General features: G+C 43.3%; 1 protein-coding gene and 1 long non-coding RNA gene across 2 annotated transcripts in view; both read right to left on the reverse strand.

Moving 5' to 3' along the window:
- Positions 1–667: 667 nt before the first annotated feature.
- On the reverse strand, positions 668–10932 carry LOC142017947 (complement factor H-related protein 2-like; the record flags this gene model as incomplete). Its single annotated transcript, XM_075003303.1, has 5 exons — positions 10803–10932; positions 8248–8424; positions 6006–6185; positions 4935–5117; positions 668–822 (listed from the first exon to the last, which is right to left on the reverse strand). Coding segments are annotated over exons 1-5 (825 nt in total), but the record flags the coding sequence as incomplete, so codon positions are not given.
- A 9347-nt stretch (positions 10933–20279) lies between these two features.
- The window catches only part of LOC142017492 (uncharacterized), a 28931-nt gene continuing 28190 nt past the window's right edge, over positions 20280–21020 (reverse strand). The window contains exon 3 of the long non-coding RNA XR_012646541.1: positions 20280–20337. This is a non-coding gene — a long non-coding RNA (uncharacterized LOC142017492). The remainder of the gene's footprint in view (positions 20338–21020) is intronic.

Genomic DNA, 21020 nt, shown 5'->3' on the forward strand with positions numbered 1-21020 from the left:
TAGACAAAATGGTGGAATATCTACACATGCACTGTCAACAAAAAAGCCGTGTAGATGCTTCAGGGGACCTTTTGTTGACAGAGCGGATCAAAAGTTCAATCCACTTTTATGTGTAGATGCGATCTGTTGACAGAAATTTTGTTGGAACATCTCTTATGACAAAAGCAACAAGGGGGTCCTGTGGCACCTTATAGACTAACAGAAATGTATGAGAATAAGCTTTCATGGGCAAAGACCACTTTGTCAGATGCATCTGATGAAGTGGGTTTTTGCCCACGAAAGCTTATGCTCATACATTTCTGTTAGTCTACAAGGTGCCACAGGACCCCTCGTTGCTTTTGCAGATCCACAGTAACATGGCTACCCCTCTCTTATGACAGTAACTTCTGTAGAAAGATGCTTCTAGTGTGGATGTAGCCCACCTGTCCTATCTATTACAACTGTAAGTAGTTACTGTCAGAAACTATTATTTCCCTTGTGTTCATAAAGTACCCATCTCAACAGTGCTATTCTGCCATGTATTTTTTATTTTCTTTGAAGCCTAGAGAACCTCACGAAAAGTTAAAAAATCTTTTTGTCAGGATGTTCATCAGCATTGCAGATTAACTGCAGATTACATACCTCTACTCTTGCACTTTGGATAGTCCAGTGTCCCCTCCCTACACACTGCTCTTAACGGAGAAGATGATACATCCTTCTCATATCCCTCTTTACAGGCAAATTCAATGATGTCTCCACTTTCTGAGAACAATTTCTGAGCATTTTTCCATTTCAGCTTAATGTTGTTTTTCTCCATCTCTTCTGGTGATGCTGTGCATGGCTCTGGAAATGGAAAAAGTGTCATGTAATTCTCCACATGGCAAATTTCTTATTGGACATCTGAAGAACTGTAACCACATTAACAAGATGTCTAGTGCCACTTTAAAGCCTAACAAATGTATATGGGCATAAGCTTTTGTGGTCTGGAACCCACTTTGTCAGATGCATGCCATGGAAACTTCAGTTTGGCAGATCTACATCTCCTTCTTCTTGGAATGAGCTGTCCATCGATGGATCTCATCTTCTGTGATGCCATTGGTGAGTGACTAAACCAATTCATGATCAGCAGAACTGATTAGAGATGTCACATAAAAAAATACCAACCACAGGCCTTGTGCGTCCTTTTCAGATCCTACACTTTTCCTGTAGTGCCTGGATAGGCTGACTTTCAAATCAATTAAGAGTCTGTACAGTGGTTTGCCAGCAGGACAATTTGTCCTGAACTAGAGTTTCTAGACCATTGGGAGATATGCTGCATGACTTCACGTTGGCCTGTAAGATGTCTTTATAGTGCTTATGCTGACCACCAATAGAGCTCTTTCCATGAGCAAGCTGGCCATAGAGGACCATCTTTGGTGTCCGCATATCTTCTACCCTGATAACATGACTAATCCAGTGGCACTGTCTGTTAATAAGCATTGCTTCCATGCCCATGACACCACACAGCTTTAGAAACTTTGTTTAGGAATTTTGTCCCACCAATTCACATGGTCAGTCTTCCTCAGATTGCACATATGGAACTGTTTGTGTTTCAAAACATGGCAGAGATAAATTGCCCTTGACTCTGAGCCATACATCAGGATATTCACGACAACTGCCTGATAAACTGCTGCTTTGGTATGGAGTTTAATACCATGGTCATTCCATAGGCATTTGGTCAATTTTCCAAAGACTTTGGCTAATTGAGCAGATAAGTCATGATCCACTTTTATGCTAGAGGACAGTACACTTCCAAGGTAGCAGAACTGGTCAACAGCCTTAAGGACTGTACCAACAGCAATGACCATTGGAGTGCTGGGGTCTTTCCAAACAGCTGAGGCATAACTTCTGTCTTCCTGAGTCACTGTGAGTACAATGCTGTAAGCAGAAGTAACAAATCAGTCAAAAAGGTCCTGTGCATCCTTCACTGAATGAGCCAACAATGCTAACAGAAGGTCATAAACTGTTGTAGTAACCACTTCAGTGTGACTCTGAAGTCTCCAAAGATTGAAAATACTGACATCTGTTTGGCAGTGAGTCGGTGTGCCCAATGTGCATTCCTTAAAATCAACCAACAGCATCAGTGAAAAGTAGATTTTGAAATGGAGAAAAGCAAGGGCACATCCTTGCTTTGTGCCCTTGATATTTCAAAAGAAACTGATGTCTCTCTATTGTTAAAGATGTGACCAAGGATGCTATCATGAGAAGACTAAACAATGTTGATGATTTGTTTCAGGACAGCCAATTCGCCAAAATATTTTCCAGAGTTCATTTCTGTTGATCATGTTGGGTTGATTATTAGTCCACTGAGGAATCTCTTCAAGATGGCTGTTGTCAAAAGTTGAGGTCGTTCAATACTTTGTGAAAATGTTCAGCCCAGCAGTGAAGAATTTTAGCACTATCTGTGCTCAAAGTGAGGCCATCAGCAGAAAGAACTGGTGAACAGTCAGCAATGGGTGACCCATAGGCTGTCTTCAGCCCATCATAGAATGCTTTAAAATCATGTCTATTAGCCACATCTTGGAATTTAACTGTTTGATGTTTCCACCTTTCCTCTTTCATATGCCTTAATTTGACTTGTGCTTCCTGCTTAGCTCAAATATATGCCAATTTCCTGGAGGCATTCTCTTTATTGTTGATCCAAGCCAGGTGTGTCACATGCATCTTGTCAAGAAGAGCTTGGACATTTCTGTCCTTGTCGTCAAAACAGTCCTCATGCCTGCGCTTTTTGGAAACCAAAGACCTCAACCGCAGACATATATACAAATGCAAAGATGTGTGTGTTACATTATGATGTGTTGGACCTGTGTTGACAAGGTCAAGTCAGTCAGGGTGGATATGGCCTGTTCCCAACACTTAATGAAAAGGTGTGAAGACCAAAAGAGGGGAAATTATTTTTTGTAGTAAGCTAGCCAATCTCAGTCTCTATTCAGACCCAGTCTGATAGTTTCAAGTTTTCATATGGATTCCAACTCTGCAGTTTCATGCTGGAGGCTGGCTTTCAAGTGTTTGCTGAAGTATGGCAACCTTCAAGTGTGCTAACGAGCGTCCAGATAGAGTGAAGTGCTTTCCTAATGTTTTTGAATGTTACTATTGTTGATATACAGACAATCTGGTTAGGCCAATGTACTTTGCAGATGGGCATTCTGGCACACAATGGCATATATCATAGTAGTAGATGTGCAAATGAACAGGCCCTTCATGATGCGGCTAGCTCCTATGATGTTGTCAGTTGATTATGCATGTGGACAGAGTTGAAAACAAGGTATGTTGAAGGGATAGGCTCTTGGGTTAGTATTTTTTCTGTGTGATATTTAGTTGCTGGTGAGTAGTTGCTTCATGGTGGGGGGTTATCTGTAAGCATGAAGTGACTTGCCTCTGAAAGTTTGTGGGAGCAAGGGATCATCTTTCAAGATAAAATGTAGATTCCTGATGCTGTAGATAAAGTGTAGATAAAGTGCAGATTCTTGATGCTGTGCTGGAGAGAGTTTAGCTGGGGAATGTAGATGATGGCCAGTGATGTTCTGCTATTTTTCTTGTTGGTCCTGTCTTGTAACAGGTGACTGCAGAGTACATATCTGGCTCTATCAATCCCTTTCTCTACTTCCCCAGTTCTAAGAATTTTTACATTGATCTTTTAGGTGTGTGTGTCTATCTGAGGGATTGGAGCAAATGCAGATGTATTTTAGGGCTTGTAGATGAAGGATTCTGTGATTTATTCTAGATGAAAGCTAGAGGCATGTAGGTAAATATAGCAGTCAGTAGATTTCCAGTATAGAGTGGTGTTTATGTGGTCATCACTTACTTGCACTGTAATGTCCAGGAAATGGATCTGCTGTATGTGCTGGTCCAGGCCTGGGTTGAAGGTGGAATTCGAATGGAAATCCCAGCAAAAATCTTCAACTACCTGCTTCCCTTGGGCCCAGAAGATGAAGCTGTTATCAGTGTAACATAAGTAGAGGAGGGACACTTAATATTAGAGCTGAAGAAGCCTTGTTCAAAGCCAGCCATATGAATGTTGGCCTACCGTGAGGCCATGCAGGTACCCATGGCAGTGCTGCTGAGTTGAAGATATATATCATCCCCAAATCTGAAATTGTTGTGGATGATCACAAAGTCACAAAGCTCAGCCACCAGGCATACCATGGCATGCATCTGACAAAGTGGATTACAGCCCATATAATCTTTAGCCCAAATGAATTTGTTAGTCTTTAAGATGCCACAGGACTCCTCATTGTTTTCCTGAAATAGACTAACAAGACTAGACCGCTGAAACTTCTACCTGTACTGAAACTCACCTTGCTCCCAAATGATTTACATTACAGAGTTAAATAAAATAAATAATTTCAGAGAAGTTTAGGAAAGGAGATAAGAGAAGGTTGAGAGAATGAAAAGGAAATCTGAAGAAGGAGCTTTTCCCACCACCTGAGGTAATATTGTGGGAAAGAACAGTGAGGAGATTGGGGTCAGTTCACCATACTTAAGAACCAAACAGAAGCAGCTTCACAGCAGTGTAGTCTAGCCAACCCTCGTAGCCAACCTCAGTATGCTGAGAGTGAGACAGGCTGGTGCACAGCAGGTCACATACGTTTTATGCCAGTTGGAGCTCCCACTGGACAGAAGTAGAATCCACTGCTGTTTATATCATGCCTGCTCCACTGTAGCGTTTAACTGAGATATTATTTGGGGGATGCATTCTTTCCAAATATTTATAACAATGTGTTTGCTGTTTACTATCTTTTCTTTAAAAATTATTCAGTGATATCTCTATAAAAAATACGTCTCCCCATCACATACTCCAGTGTGAATGAAAGAGTAACTCCATTCAGACTAACTTCAGAACAGGGCCCATAATATGAAGAACAACACAGCTGTATAAATCATCACTTTTTCATATCACAGGTATTAATACCTACTTAAGCAAACTGGTGGATCTGTCCATTGGCCAGAATCACAGTAAACATATTGACGTCCGTCCATTTTATGAAAATTTTGGCATTTGTATTGTATGCTGGAACCTGGGTTATATACTGCCTGTGGAAAGCCAAGCATGTCTCCATTATCAATAATAGGTGGTGGCCCACACTTTCCAGCAGCCTCTAAAATTAAGGGCAGAAAGAGACAATTGTTGCAGCAGTGATTTTCAGAAAATGCTGTCGGATCACAAACATTACACAACAGTACTATCAATGTACTCTGCTAGAACACCTGGAGTATTGTGTCCAGTTCTGGGGCCCCCCGTATAGAAAGGATGTGGATTCATTGGAGACGGTTCAGTGGAGGGCAACCAAAATGATGAGGGGGCTGGAGCACATGACCTGTGAGGAGAGGTTGAGGGATCTGGGCTTATTTAGTTTGCAGAAGAGAAGAGTGAGGAGAGATTTGATAGCTTCAGCTTCCTGAAGGGGAGCTCTGTAGACGATGGAGAGAGATTTTTGTCAGTGGTGACATATAGCAGAATGAGGAGAAATGGTCTCAAGTTACAGAAGAGGAGGTGTATGTTGGATATTAGGAAAACCTGTTTCACCAGGAGAGTAGTGAATCGTTGGAATGTGTTATCTAGAGAGGTGGTATAATCTCCATCTCTAGAGGTTTTTTAGTCCAGGTTTGACAAAAATCCTGGCTGGGATGACACAATTAGGGTTGATCCTGCTTTAGACAGGGGGATGGACTTGATGACTTCCTGAGATCCCTTCTAGCCTTAGGAGTCTATGATTTTCTGATTCCGTGAAAACTAAGGGGAGCTAGAAAAACACTGATGGGGGATAGGAAAACCTCTTGATGCCCAATAGTTGATGAAATCACAGATGCAGCAGAACATCACAGACTAGAAAAAGATCTGCTTTCTGGCTTTGTAGATGATGTTACATTTGTATATGAAAAAAGAAGAAGTAAAGGGAAACAAACACTTTCAAGTGAGAAGGAAGTTTGATGCCAACAATATCCTTACTACCAGGCTATTTTAGAAATAAAAAAAATTAAAATACCTCTGCATATTGGTGGATCAGACCACTCTCGCCCCTTACATGTTACAGTTGGAGAACCAATGTTTCTCAGGCCTGGCCTACATTGATAATGCACCCTCTCATCAGGTAAATATATCTTTTTCCTTGTGTCACCTAGAATACGGCCATTCTCAATCACCGGTGGAGGTCCACATCTTACATCTGAAAAGAGACACAGGGACACCTACTGAAACATTTCCATGAAGGACCATAAATAACTTGCTTTGCACAACCAGTCCATTAAAAAAATAAAGTGTAAAAATAAAAATTTGTATGAAAACAATTCTCCTTTCTTCTAGTTTTTAATTAGTCTTGTTTAACAGAACAATTTAAATCGTGGAGAGGGAACAATAGGGCTATCCACGAGTGAATCATTTTGGGCAAAGATGCATGGAATGAAAATATAGGTCAAACAATTACAATATTTGTCTAAATCATCAAGTTTCTGTAAAATGCTTCATGTTTGACCAATCCATCCATATTCAATTGGAAAATTTCTGACCAGCTGTCCCCACATCATACTGTGTTCTTCCTCTATATCCCACCAACATCCTTTGGTGCATTCCCCCTGGCATTCATGCTCTGCAACATACCAGCCCACATGATCAGTTCGCCATACTTAAGAACCATACAGAAGTAGCATCAAAGCTAGAGTTCGCAGCAGAACAGTGTACTCAGGTCAACCCCTGTAGCCAACTTACTTATGCGGAGAGTGAGAGAGGATGGTGCAGAGCAGGATGAATAAGATTTATGCAAGTTAGAGCTTCCCATGACAAAAATAGAATCCACTCCTGCATATATCAGCATAATGTTCACTCCTTTTTAGTGGAGTTTTATAGGTTTTAACTGAGATTTTATTTGGGGGCTGCATACATTCCGAATATTTATAATGATGTGTTCGCTGATCTTGTGTTTAAAAGTTGTGCAGTGATATCTCTATAAAGAATATGAGTCTCTCTCTCACATACTCTAGTGTGAATGAAGAGTGACTCCATTCAGATGGGTTTAATCTGGTATTATACTACTTCAAGTAACTTCAGAACAGAGCCCTAACTGGTTATACCAAGTAATCTCTGCCAGGTTCCACCCCAGAAAAACAAGGGCTAAGCCATGTAAGCTTTCATTATAGTTTTTCCAGCTTCTCTTCAATGAAGAAGCAGCAGGATCTTCTTGACCTCATTTTTTTTAAGCAATCAGGTGATTGGCCAGAGCAAAGGGAGGTCTTTGCAGGAATCACTTGTCTCTGCATAGTTGCCTTGGTGGATGCTTTCTGGAGAAAGTCATAAAACAAATGTAATGATTCTGCATGTAAATAGGGTTGGCTCAGATGCTCAGCTTTCATAACTGATCAATGCAGGTAAAATAATGAAAATGAGAAGCACAGATCTCAACACTCAATATAGAATCATTGGCATGTGGGAGATAAGATACTTCTGCCCAATGTATCCCTCCCCCTTTAGGCAGTGACTAAAATTTATTACAGCCAAAGCATCATTTAAATCCCAAGGATGTAGCTATGCTCTGGTACTGAGCATGAAGCTCAAAGAAAAATAAGATACGAGGAATATTTTCAAGTGAGTACCACTATCTAAACTACAGCTACACGTAACAATTTACAATAAAAGAAAGCTAAATAGATTTCAATTGGGAAAGTGTATGAGAAGTTCACATTGTCTATCTATGGGTGGCAAGAAGGGATTGTGGGGTTTGAGGCAGTTCTGACCATTCATGCTCTTAGCTGTGAGCATCACTGTGCAGCAAATCCATGCTCAACCTCAACAAGTACTGCTGTGGGAATATGTGCTCTGGTTTTGAAGAGATATTGCATGCATACCCAAACGGAATGGAGTGGGGCTATCTCTGGAAGACACAGGGGACTTTTGTGGATCACAAATTCAATGAATCACAGGTGTGATGCTGCTGCAAAAAAGGAAAAGGTCCTGCTGGAAGTATTATCAGGAATGTCATATACAGCACAAGACAAGTATATGTTCCATGTAACTGATTAACAGACAGTTAAGTTCCCAAAGAGGTTACTTTGAGAGGTTGTGGAATGCCTATCACTGGAGATTTTAAGAAAAGGTTGACTGTCTGGGATTACCCAGGTACACTAAACCCTGCTTCATTGTAGCGGGGATGGCCAAGATGATCTTTTAGGTTCATTCTGTTCCCAGCTCACCATCACACACCTCTTATGACTTGTAAATAAAATACAAATTCCTACCATTGCAAACTGGTGGTGGTGACCATGTTCCATCTGTACAAATCACATAATTCACTTCCACACTTTGAAAGCCTTCTTTACATTCATAGTACACCTGGGCACCAGGCAGATACTCTTTCTCTTCATTATTTACAATGTTGGCATTCAAAATTGCAGGGGGTGCACCACATCTTACATCTGAAATGGGAGATAGACAAATAAATGTACTGGTCGGAAAACAATTGAAAAGTGAGTGTCCATAAAAAGAAGTTTCTCACTTGTGTAGCAATGATGGTTCTTCGAGCTGTGTCCCCATGGGTGCTCCACATTAGGTGTCAGGCTTGCCACTGCTCCGCAGATCAGAGATTTCCAAGCTGTATCTCGTCGGGTCATGCATGCACCGATGCATGTCCACCCTTTGCATGCTTTCGGTCACATGCGCAATCCAGTCCATGCCAGTTCCTTGACCAACCACCCCGCGCTGAAAAACACCAAGCAGAACTCCGAAGCAGGGACAAATGGGTGGGTAGTGGAGCACCCACGGGGACACATCTCAAAGAACCATCGTTACTACACAAATGAGTAACTTCTTTTTCTTTTTCAAGTGGTCCCCGTGGGTGCTCCACATTAGGTGACTACCCAGCAGTGACCCCCAAAAAAATGGAGGTGGGTAATGGATTTATGTGCAGCTTGCCCTTGAAAGGACTGCTGTCAATAGACGCGTATCCTCATCCAACACCCGGTGAATCGCATAGTGTCTGCCAAAGGTGTCTTAGGATAACCATGTTGCCGTTCTGCAGATGTCCTTTAATGCAACTCCTTTAAAAGGCTGTCAAGGTCGCTTTTGCTGTAGTGGAGTGAGCCCTGGGCGGAACTAGCAGAGGGGTCTTACGAAGCTCGTAGCACATTTTTATGCAGGATACGATGTTATTCGAAATTCTTTGTGATGATGGGCCTTCCCCCTTTGATCTGGGTGCAAGAGACACCAGGAGCCTATCCATCTTCTGGAAGGGTTTAGTTCTGTCTATGTAAAAGGCTAGCACCCTCCTCACATTGAGTGAATGCAGCCGTACTTTCCCACTTGAGGCTTGTGGTCTGGGATAGAAGTATGGTAGAACTATTGGCTCATTAATGTGGAAATCTGAGGAGATCTTTGGAAGGAATGCCAGGTGTAATTGCAAAACTACCCCTTCTTTCAAGAAAATTGTATAGGGCGGCGTTGCGATTATCACTGCCAGCTCACTCACCCTGCGGGCCGATGTAATTGCAAGAAGAAAAGTTGCCTTTATGGTAAGAAGTTGGAGGGATACAGTGGCCAATGGTTCAAAGGGTGGTCTAGACAGTGTGTCAACGCCCAGGTCTAAGCTCCATGAAGGCGGTAACAGTTTCCATGGTATAAGTTTGCAAGGCCCTTCAGAAACTGTGTGGTAATGGGATGGGCAAATACAGTTGACCCATACGTCATATGTTGGAATGCCAATATAGCTGCACAGTGGACCTTTAACGATGATAAGGTGAGTCTGCTCCGTTTCAGGTCCAGTAAGTACTCCAAGATTGTGGGAATGGAGACCTCTGACGGAGTTAATTGCTCAGACAGACAACAGGATGTAAAATGTTTCCACTTGTATGCATAAGTCTTCCTGTTAGAGGCCCGTTGACTGCATTCCAGGACCTCTTTTACTCCTTCTGAGCATGTTCTCTCTGAGGTGCTGAGCCATAGATTAGCCATGCTTTGAGGCAGAGCATTCAAGGATGAGGGTGTGTTACGGTCCCTTGATTCAGCGTGAGGAGGTTCAGTACCATCAGGAGGGGGAGTGGTGGGCAGCATGACATGTGTAGCAGCAGAGGAAACCAGTGCTGTCGATCCCACATTGGGGCTATAAGTATGAGGCACGCCTTCTCCCTCCTTGCTTTTTCCAGGACCTTGTGAATGAGCCCTGTGGGAGCGAATGCATACAGCAAGGGGCCCTTCCATGAGAGCATGAAGGCATCTCCCAATGAGCCTTGTCCAATGCCCGCTCTGGAGCAGTATTGAGGGCATTTCCTGCTGGTATCGGTGGCAAACATGTCAATCTGGGGAAACTCCCATCTGTCTAATATGCTGTGGAGTAGTTCAGAGCTGATCTGCCACTCGTGCATGAGAGCAAAATGTCTGCTCAGGATATCCGCCCTCACATTGTGAACACCAGGTAAGTATGAGGCTTTTAGAGTTATGTTGTTTGCAATGCACCAATTCCATAGTCGGACCACCTCTGCGCATAATGCACAGGATCTGCCTTGGCAATAGATATAGAACATTGTGGAGGTGTTGTCGGTATTGACTCCAACTACCTTGTCCCGCAGATATTTGCGGAAGTGCCCGCATGCATTGACCGCTGCCCTGAGCTCCAGTATGTTTATGTGCATTGCCATCTCTGCAGGGGACCATCGCCCCGTGTTGCTTTGTTGCCCATGTATGCCCCCCATCCAATGTGGGAGGCATCTGTCATGAGAAAAACCGTGATTTGCAGTTGGTGGAAGGGCACCCCTGATAGCAAGTTCTTGGGGTCTGCCCATCATGCCAGAGACTTTTGTACCTCCATTGTGGGTGATACCTTTTTGCAAGTGGTATGCATCGTTGGCTTGTACACCATTGCCAACCAGTGCTGAAGGCCTTGAATATGTATGTAGTCCGGCATTCTGCACCACGAACATGGTGGTGGCCATGTGTCCCAGTAGCTGCAAGCAAGTTAGGACTGGCACTGCAGGGCTGTACATCAGCACTTGCACCAAGGATCAGATGGCGACGTGTGCCAGGCAGAAATATCCTTGATGTAATAGAATGTAGGCATGCCCCTATGAATTCTATGTTTTGTGTGGGCTCCATCATTGATTTTTGAAAGTTGATGACTAGGCCCAGTGAGAGGAAGATCTTTGTAGTAATGTCTATCATGTCCTGGACATCTGCCCATGAGACACCCTTCAGTAGGCAGTCGTCCAGATATGGAAAAATGTATACGTCCTGCCGATGCAGGTAAGCTGACACTACCGAAAGTGTCTTGGTAAAGACCCTGGGCACTGCAAAGAATCCGAAGAGAAGGACTCTGTCCTGAAAGAGTTCCATGGCCACTGTGAAGTGGAGAAAATGCCTGTGTGCCAGATGGATCGTTATGTGGAAGTACGCATATTGGAGGTTGAGGGCTGCGAACAAATCCTCATCGTCCAGTGCCATGACTATGGAAGTGATTGTGGTCATCTTGAAGCATTGTTTGCAGAGATAGCGATTGAGAGCCTGTAGGTCCAGGATTGGCCTCCAGTCCCCTGTTTTCTTCTCTGTGAGAAAGTATAGGGAGTAAAAACCTTTCCCTCGGAACTTGTCCGGGACTCTCTCTACCACCCCTATAGATATGAGGTGGTCTACCTCCTGTTTTAACATCTTATCATTAAAGAGGTCCCTGGAGAGGGACTGGGTAGGAGGTTTGGGTGGGGGCATGAATCAGAACGGGATGGTATATCCCTTGGCAACAATTTCTAATACCCACTTCTCCGCAGTGATGCTTCCACGTTGATGATAGAATGGTCTGAGTTGGTGGTGGAACATATGCTGTGAATGGCACTGAGAGATGTTTGTGGTGTCACAGTCCTCGACATAGCTGCCAAACTTGGGCTGCGTCTACACGTGCACGCTACTTCGAAGTAGCGGCAGTAACTTTGAAATAGCGCCCGTCACGTCTACACGTGTTGGGCGCTATTTCGAAGTTGAAATCGACGTTAGGCGGCGAGACGTCGAAGTCGCTAACCCCATGAGCGGATGGGAATAGCGCCCTACTTCGACGTTCAACATCGAAGTAGGGACGTGTAGACGATCCGCGTCCCGCAACATCGAAATAGCGGGGTCCTCCATGGCGGCCATCAGCTGGGGGGTTGAGAGATACTCTCTCTCCAGCCCTTGCGGGGCTCTGTGGTCACCGTGGGCAGCAGCCCTTAGCCCAGGGCTTCTGGCTGCTGCTGCTGCAGCTGGGGGTTCGTGCTGCATATACAGGGTCTGCAACTAGTTGTTGGCTCTGTGTATCTTGCACTGTTTAATGAAAGTGTGTCTGGGAGGGGCCCTTTAAGGGAGCGACTTGCTGTTGAGTCCACCCCGTGACCCTGTCTGCAGCTGTGCCTGGCTCCCTTATTTCGATGTGTGCTACTTTGGCGTGTAGACGTTCCCTCGCTGTGCCTATTTCGATGTTGGGCTGAGCAACGTCGAAGTTGAACATCGACGTTGCCAGCCCTGGAGGACGTGTAGACGTTATTCATCGAAATAGCCTATTTCGATGTCGCAACATCGAAATAAGCTATTTCGAAGTTGGGTGCACGTGTAGACGTAGCCCAAGAGATGTTATTACTCCCCTATATTCAGCACTGGCAATGCCACATCTGGAGTACTGCATTCTGTTCTGAGCCCCGCTCCCAGCCCCAAGTACAGAAGAAAGACGTGCATGCATTGTGAAAGGTCCAGTGGAGGACAACTAAAATGATTAGGGGGAATGGAGTACATGATCTATGAGGAAAGGCTGAGGGATTTGGGCTTATTTAGTTTGCAGAAGAGAAGAGTGAGACATGATTTGATAGCAGCTTTCAGCTTCCTGAAGAGGGTTATATAAAGAGGCTGTCTTCACTAGTGACAGGAGGCAGAACAAGGAGCAATGCTATCAAGTTATAGTGGGAGAGGTGTAGGTTGGATATTAGGAAAAACTATTCATTAAGAGCGTGCTGAAGCACTGGAATGTGTTACCTAGAGAGGTGGTGTAATCTGCCTTCCTAGAGTTTTTTTAAGTTCCAGTTTGACAAACTCCCGGCTGGGATGATTTAGTTTGGTTTTACTCTGAGCAGGGGGCTACACTCGATGACCTCCGGAGGTCTCTTCTGGCTCTAGGATTTGATGAGTCTATGATTCAATGACATAAAACTCGTCAGCAGTGCTAAGTGCAGTAATGATTTGTGAGCTAAAAATCAGCTTCAGAGGGAAATCAAAGGCATACAGACCAACGAAAATCAGCTGCATCGATCAAAAATTAGGCCTTTGGATCACCTGAGGAACTTTAGTTAAAAAAAAAGTGCTTGCAATTTTTTTACCCTTCTTGTAATCCATAAAGGCCAGTGATTGCCCCAGCTCATCTAAAATTCTATTCACTTTACTTATTAAATGCACCTCTCTATCGACCATAGCTGTATCACGCAAAAGCATTTTGTAGACAAAATGGTGGAATATCTACACATGCACTGTCAACAAAAAAGCCGTGTAGATGCTTCAGGGGACCTTTTGTTGACAGAGCGGATCAAAAGTTCAATCCACTTTTATGTGTAGATGCGATCTGTTGACAGAAATTTTGTTGGAACATCTCTTATGACAAAAGCAACAAGGGGGTCCTGTGGCACCTTATAGACTAACAGAAATGTATGAGAATAAGCTTTCGTGGGCAAAGACCACTTTGTCAGATGCATCTGATGAAGTGGGTTTTTGCCCACGAAAGCTTATGCTCATACATTTCTGTTAGTCTACAAGGTGCCACAGGACCCCTCGTTGCTTTTGCAGATCCACAGTAACATGGCTACCCCTCTCTTATGACAGTAACTTCTGTAGAAAGATGCTTCTAGTGTGGATGTAGCCCACCTGTCCTATCTATTACAACTGTAAGTAGTTACTGTCAGAAACTATTATTTCCCTTGTGTTCATAAAGTACCCATCTCAACAGTGCTATTCTGCCATGTATTTTTTATTTTCTTTGAAGCCTAGAGAACCTCACGAAAAGTTAAAAAATCTTTTTGTCAGGACGTTCATCAGCATTGCAGATTAACTGCAGATTACATACCTCTACTCTTGCACTTTGGATAGTCCAGTGTCCCCTCCCTACACACTGCTCTAAACAGGGAAGGTGATACATCCTTCTCATATCCCTCTTTACAGGCAAATTCAATGATGTCTCCACTTTCTGAGTACAATTTCTGAGCATTTTTCCATTTCAGCTTAATGTTGTTTTTCTCCATCTCTTCTGGTGATGCTGTGCATGGCTCTGGAAATGGAAAAAGTGTCATGTAATTCTCCACATGGCAAATTTCTTATTGGACATCTGAAGAACTGTAACCACATTAACAAGATGTCTAGTGCCACTTTAAAGCCTAACAAATGTATATGGGCATAAGCTTTTGTGGTCTGGAACCCACTTTGTCAGATGCATGCCATGGAAACTTCAGTTTGGCAGATCTACATCTCCTTCTTCTTGGAATGAGCTGTCCATCGATGGATCTCATCTTCTGTGATGCCATTGGTGAGTGACTAAACCAATTCATGATCAGCAGAACTGATTAGAGATGTCACATAAAAAAATACCAACCACAGGCCTTGTGCGTCCTTTTCAGATCCTACACTTTTCCTGTAGTGCCTGGATAGGCTGACTTTCAAATCAATTAAGAGTCTGTACAGTGGTTTGCCAGCAGGACAATTTGTCCTGAACTAGAGTTTCTAGACCATTGGGAGATATGCTGCATGACTTCACGTTGGCCTTTAAGATGTCTTTATAGTGCTTATGCTGACCACCAATAGAGCTCTTTCCATGAGCAAGCTGGCCATAGAGGACCATCTTTGGTGTCCGTATATCTTCTACCCTGATAACATGACTAATCCAGTGGCACTGTCTGTTAATAAGCATTGCTTCCATGCCCATGACACCACACAGCTTTAGAAACTTTGTTTAGGAATTTTGTCCCACCGATTCACATGGTCAGTCTTCCTCAGATTGCACATATGGAACTGTTTGTGTTTCAAAACATGGCAGAGATAAATTGCCCTTGACTCTGAGCCATACATCAGGATATTCACGACAACTGCCTGATAAACTGCTGCTTTGGTATGGAGTTTAATACCATGGTCATTCCATAGGCATTTGGTCAATTTTCCAAAGACTTTGACTAATTGAGCAGATACGTCATGATCCACTTTCATGCTAGAGGACAGTACACTTCCAAGGTAGCAGAACTGGTCAACAGCCTTAAGGACTGTACCAACAGCAATGACCACTGGAGTGCTGGGGTCTTTCCAAACAGCTAAGGCATAACTTCTGTCTTCCTGAGTCTCACTGTGAGTACAATGCTGTAAGCAGAAGTAACAAATCAGTCAAAAAGGTCCTGTGCATCCTTCACTGAATGAGCCAACAATGCTAACAGAAGGTCATAAACTGTTGTAGTAACCACTTCAGTGTGACTCTGAAGTCTCCAAAGATTGAAAATACTGACATCTGTTTGGCAGTGAGTCGGTGTGCCCAATGTGCATTCCTTAAAATCAACCAACAGCATCAGTGAAAAGTAGATTTTGAAATGGAGAAAAGCAAGGGCACATCCTTGCTTTGTGCCCTTGATATTTCAAAAGAAACTGATGTCTCTCTATTGTTAAAGATGTGACCAAGGATGCTATCATGAGAAGACTAAACAATGTTGATGATTTGTTTCAGGACAGCCAATTCGCCAAAATATTTTCCAGAGTTCATTTCTGTTGATCATGTTGGGTTGATTATTAGTCCACTGAGGAATCTCTTCAAGATGGCTGTTGTCAAAAGTTGAGGTCGTTCAATACTTTGTGAAAATGTTCAGCCCAGCAGTGAAGAATTTTAGCACTATCTGTGCTCAAAGTGAGGCCATCAGGAGAAAGAACTGGTGAACAGTCAGCAAAGGGTGACCCATAGGCTGTCTTCAGCCCATCATAGAATGCTTTAAAATCATGTCTATCAGCCACATCTTGGAATTTAACTGTTTGATGTTTCCACCTTTCCTCTTTCATTTGCCTTAATTTGACTTATGCTTCCTGCTTAGCTCAAATATATGCCAATTTCCTGGAGGCATTCTCTTTATTGTTGATCCAAGCCAGGTGTGTCACATGCATCTTGTCAAGAAGAGCTTGGACATTTCTGTCCTTGTCGTCAAAACAGTCCTCATGCCTGCGCTTTTTGGAAACCAAAGACCTCAACCGCAGACATATATACAAATGCAAAGATGTGTGTGTTACATTATGATGTGTTGGACCTGTGTTGACAAGGTCAAGTCAGTCAGGGTGGATATGGCCTGTTCCCAACACTTAAGCTGCGTCTACACGTGCACGCTACTTCGAAGTAGCGGCACCAACTTTGAAATAGCGCCCGTCGCGTCTACACGCGTCGGGCGCTATTTCGAAGTTAACTTCGACGTTAGGCGGCGAGACGTCGAAGTCGCTAACCTCATGAGGAGATAGGAATAGCGCCCTACTTCGACGTTCAACGTCGAAGTAGGGACCGTGTAGACGATCCGCGTCCCGCAACGTCGAAATTGCTGGGTCCTCCATGGCGGCCATCAGCTGGGGGGTTGAGAGATGCTCTCTCTCCAGCCCCTGCGGGGCTCTATGGTCACCGTGGGCAGCAGCCCTTAGCCCAGGGCTTCTGGCTTCTTCTGCGGCAGCTGGGGATCTATGCAGCAGGCACAGGGTCTGCAACCAGTTGTCAGCTCTGTGGATCTTGTGTTGTTTAGTGCAACTGTGTCTGGGAGGGGCCCTTTAAGGGAGCGGCTTGCTGTTGAGTCCGCCCTGTGACCCTGTCTGCAGCTGTGCCTGGCATCCCTATTTCGATGTGTGCTACTTTGACGTGTAGACGTTCCCTCGCTGCGCCTATTTCGATGTTGGGCTGAGCAACGTCGAAGTTGAACATCGACGTTGCCGGCCCTGGAGGACGTGTAGACGTTATTCATTGAAATAGACTATTTCGATGTCACAACATCGAAATAAGCTATTTCGATGTTGGCTGCACGTGTAGACGTAGCCTTAATGAAAAGGTGTGAAGACCAAAAGAGGGGAAATTATTTTTTGTAGTAAACTAGCCAATCTCAGTCTCTACCCAGTCTGATAGTTTCAAGTTTTCATATGGATTCCAACTCTGCAGTTTCATGCTGGAGGCTGGCTTTCAACTGTTTGCTGAAGTATGGCAACCTTCAAGTGTGCTAACGAGTGTCCAGATAGAGTGAAGTGCTTTCCTAATGTTTTTGAATGTTACTATTGTTGATATACAGACAATCTGGTTACGCCAATGTACTTTGCAGATGGGCATTCTGGCACACAATGGCATATATCATAGTAGTAGATGTGCAAATGAACAGGCCCTTCATGATGCGGCTAGCTCCTATGATGTTGTCAGTTGATTATGCATGTGGACAGAGTTGAAAACAAGGTATGTTGAAGGGATAGGCTCTTGGGTTAGTATTTCTTCTGTGTGATATTTAGTTGCTGGTGAGTAGTTGCTTCATGGTGGGGGGTTATCTGTAAGCATAAAGTGACTTGCCTCTGAAAGTTTGTGGGAGCAAGGGATCATCTTTCAAGATAAAATGTAGATTCCTGATGCTGTAGATAAAGTGTAGATAAAGTGCAGATTCTTGATGCTGTGCTGGAGAGAGTTTAGCTGGGGAATGTAGATGATGGCCAGTGATGTTCTGCTATTTTTCTTGTTGGTCCTGTCTTGTAACAGGTGACTGCAGAGTACATATCTGGCTCTATCAATCCCTTTCTCTACTTCCCCAGTTCTAAGAATTTTTACATTGATCTTTTAGGTGTGTGTGTCTATCTGAGGGATTGGAGCAAATGCAGATGTATTTTAGGGCTTGTAGATGAAGGATTCTGTGATTTATTCTAGATGAAAGCTAGAGGCATGTAGGTAAATATAGCAGTCAGTAGATTTCCAGTATAGAGTGGTGTTTATGTGGTCATCACTTACTTGCACTGTAATGTCCAGGAAATGGATCTGCTGTATGTGCTGGTCCAGGCCTGGGTTGAAGGTGGAATTCGAATGGAAATCCCAGCAAAAATCTTCAACTACCTGCTTCCCTTGGGCCCAGAAGATGAAGCTGTTATCAGTGTAACATAAGTAGAGGAGGGACACTTAATATTAGAGCTGAAGAAGCCTTGTTCAAAGCCAGCCATATGAATGTTGGCCTACCGTGAGGCCATGCAGGTACCCATGGCAGTGCTGCTGAGTTGAAGATATATATCATCCCCAAATCTGAAATTGTTGTGGATGATCACAAAGTCACAAAGCTCAGCCACCAGGCATACCATGGCATGCATCTGACAAAGTGGATTACAGCCCATATAATCTTTAGCCCAAATGAATTTGTTAGTCTTTAAGATGCCACAGGACTCCTCATTGTTTTCCTGAAATAGACTAACAAGACTAGACCGCTGAAACTTCTACCTGTACTGAAACTCACCTTGCTCCCAAATGCTTTACATTACAGAGTTAAATAAAATAAATAATTTCAGAGAAGTTTAGGAAAGGAGATAAGAGAAGGTTGAGAGAATGAAAAGGAAATCTGGAGAAGGAGCTTTTCCCACCACCTGAGGTAATATTGTGGGAAAGAACAGTGAGGAGATTGGGGTCAGTTCACCATACTTAAGAACCAAACAGAAGCAGCTTCACAGCAGTGTACTCTAACCAACCCTCGCAGCCAACCTCAGTATGCTGAGAGTGAGACAGGCTGGTGCACAGCAGGTCACATACGTTTTATGCCAGTTGGAGCTCCCACTGGACAGAAGTAGAATCCACTGCTGTTTATATCATGCCTGCTCCACTGTAGCGTTTAACTGAGATATTATTTGGGGGATGCATTCTTTCCAAATATTTATAACAATGTGTTTGCTGTTTACTATCATTTCTTTAAAAATTATTCAGTGATATCTCTCTAAAAAATACGTCTCCCCATCACATACTCCAGTGTGAATGAAAGAGTAACTCCATTCAGACTAACTTCAGAACAGGGCCCATAATATGAAGAACAACACAGCTGTATAAATCATCACTTTTTTATATCACAGGTATTAATACCTACTTAAGCAAACTGGTGGATCTGTCCATTGGCCAGAATCACAGTAAACATATTGACGTCCATCCATTTTATGAAAACTTTGGCATTTGTATTGTATGCTGGAACCTGGGTTATATTCTGCCTGTGGAAAGCCAATCCTGTCTCCATTATCAACAATAGGTGGTGGCCCACACTTTCCAGCAGCCTCTAAAATTAAGGGCAGAAAGAGACAATTGTTGCAGCAGTGATTTTCAGAAAATGCTGTCGGATCACAAACATTACACAACAGTACTATCAATGTACTCTGCTAGAACACCTGGAGTATTGTGTCCAGTTCTGGGGCCCCCCGTATAGAAAGGATGTGGATTCATTGGAGACGGTTCAGTGGAGGGCAACCAAAATGATGAGGGGGCTGGAGCACATGACCTATGAGGAGAGGTTGAGGGATCTGGGCTTATTTAGTTTGCAGAAGAGAAGAGTGAGGAGAGATTTGATAGCTTCAGCTTCCTGAAGGGGAGCTCTGTAGACGATGGAGAGAGATTTTTGTCAGTGGTGACATATAGCAGAATGAGGAGAAATGGTCTCAAGTTACAGAAGAGGAGGTGTAGGTTGGATATTAGGAAAACCTGTTTCACCAGGAGAGTAGTGAAGCGTTGGAATGTGTTATCTAGAGAGGTGGTATAATCTCCATCTCTAGAGGTGTTTTAGTCCAGGTTTGACAAAAATCCTGGCTGGGATGACACAATTAGGGTTGATCCTGCTTTAGACAGGGGGATGGACTTGATGACTTCCTGAGATCCCTTCTAGCCTTAGGAGTCTATGATTTTCTGATTCCGTGAAAACTAAGGGGAGCTAGAAAAACACTGATGGGGGATAGGAAAACCTCTTGATGCCCAATAGTTGATGAAATCACAGATGCAGCAGAACATCACAGACTAGAAAAAGATCTGCTTTCTGGCTTTGTAGATGATGTTACATTTGTATATGAAAAAAGAAGAAGTAAAGGGAAACAAACACTTTCAAGTGAGAAGGAAGTTTGATGCCAACAATATCCTTACTACCAGGCTATTTTAGAAATAAAAAAAATTAAAATACCTCTGCATATTGGTGGATCAGACCACTCTCGCCCCTTACATGTTACAGTTGGAGAACCAATGTTTCTCAGGCCTGGCCTACATTGATAATGCACCCTCTCATCAGGTAAATATATCTTTTTCCTTGTGTCACCTAGAATACGGCCATTCTCAATCACCGGTGGAGGTCCACATCTTACATCTGAAAAGAGACACAGGGACACCTACTGAAACATTTCCATGAAGGACCATAAATAACTTGCTTTGCACAACCAGTCCATTAAAAAAATAAAGTGTAAAAATAAAAATTTGTATGAAAACAATTCTCCTTTCTTCTAGTTTTTAATTAGTCTTGTTTAACAGAACAATTTAAATCGTGGAGAGGGAACAATAGGGCTATCCACGAGTGAATCATTTTGGGCAAAGATGCATGGAATGAAAATATAGGTCAAACAATTACAATATTTGTCTAAATCATCAAGTTTCTGTAAAATGCTTCATGTTTGACCAATCCATCCATATTCAATTGGAAAATTTCTGACCAGCTGTCCCCACATCATACTGTGTTCTTCCTCTATATCCCACCAACATCCTTCGGTGCATTCCCCCTGGCATTCATGCTCTGCAACATACCAGCCCACATGATCAGTTCGCCATACTTAAGAACCATACAGAAGTAGCGTCAAAGCTAGAGTTCGCAGCAGAACAGTGTACTCAGGTCAACCCCTGTAGCCAACTTACTTATGCGGAGAGTGAGAGAGGATGGTGCAGAGCAGGATGAATAAGATTTATGCAAGTTAGAGCTTCCCATGACAAAAATAGAATCCACTCCTGCATATATCAGCATAATGTTCACTCCTTTTTAATGGAGTTTTATAGGTTTTA

The sequence above is a fragment of the Carettochelys insculpta genome, chromosome 9, assembly GCF_033958435.1.
Source record: "Carettochelys insculpta isolate YL-2023 chromosome 9, ASM3395843v1, whole genome shotgun sequence".
NCBI lineage: Eukaryota > Metazoa > Chordata > Testudines > Carettochelyidae > Carettochelys > Carettochelys insculpta.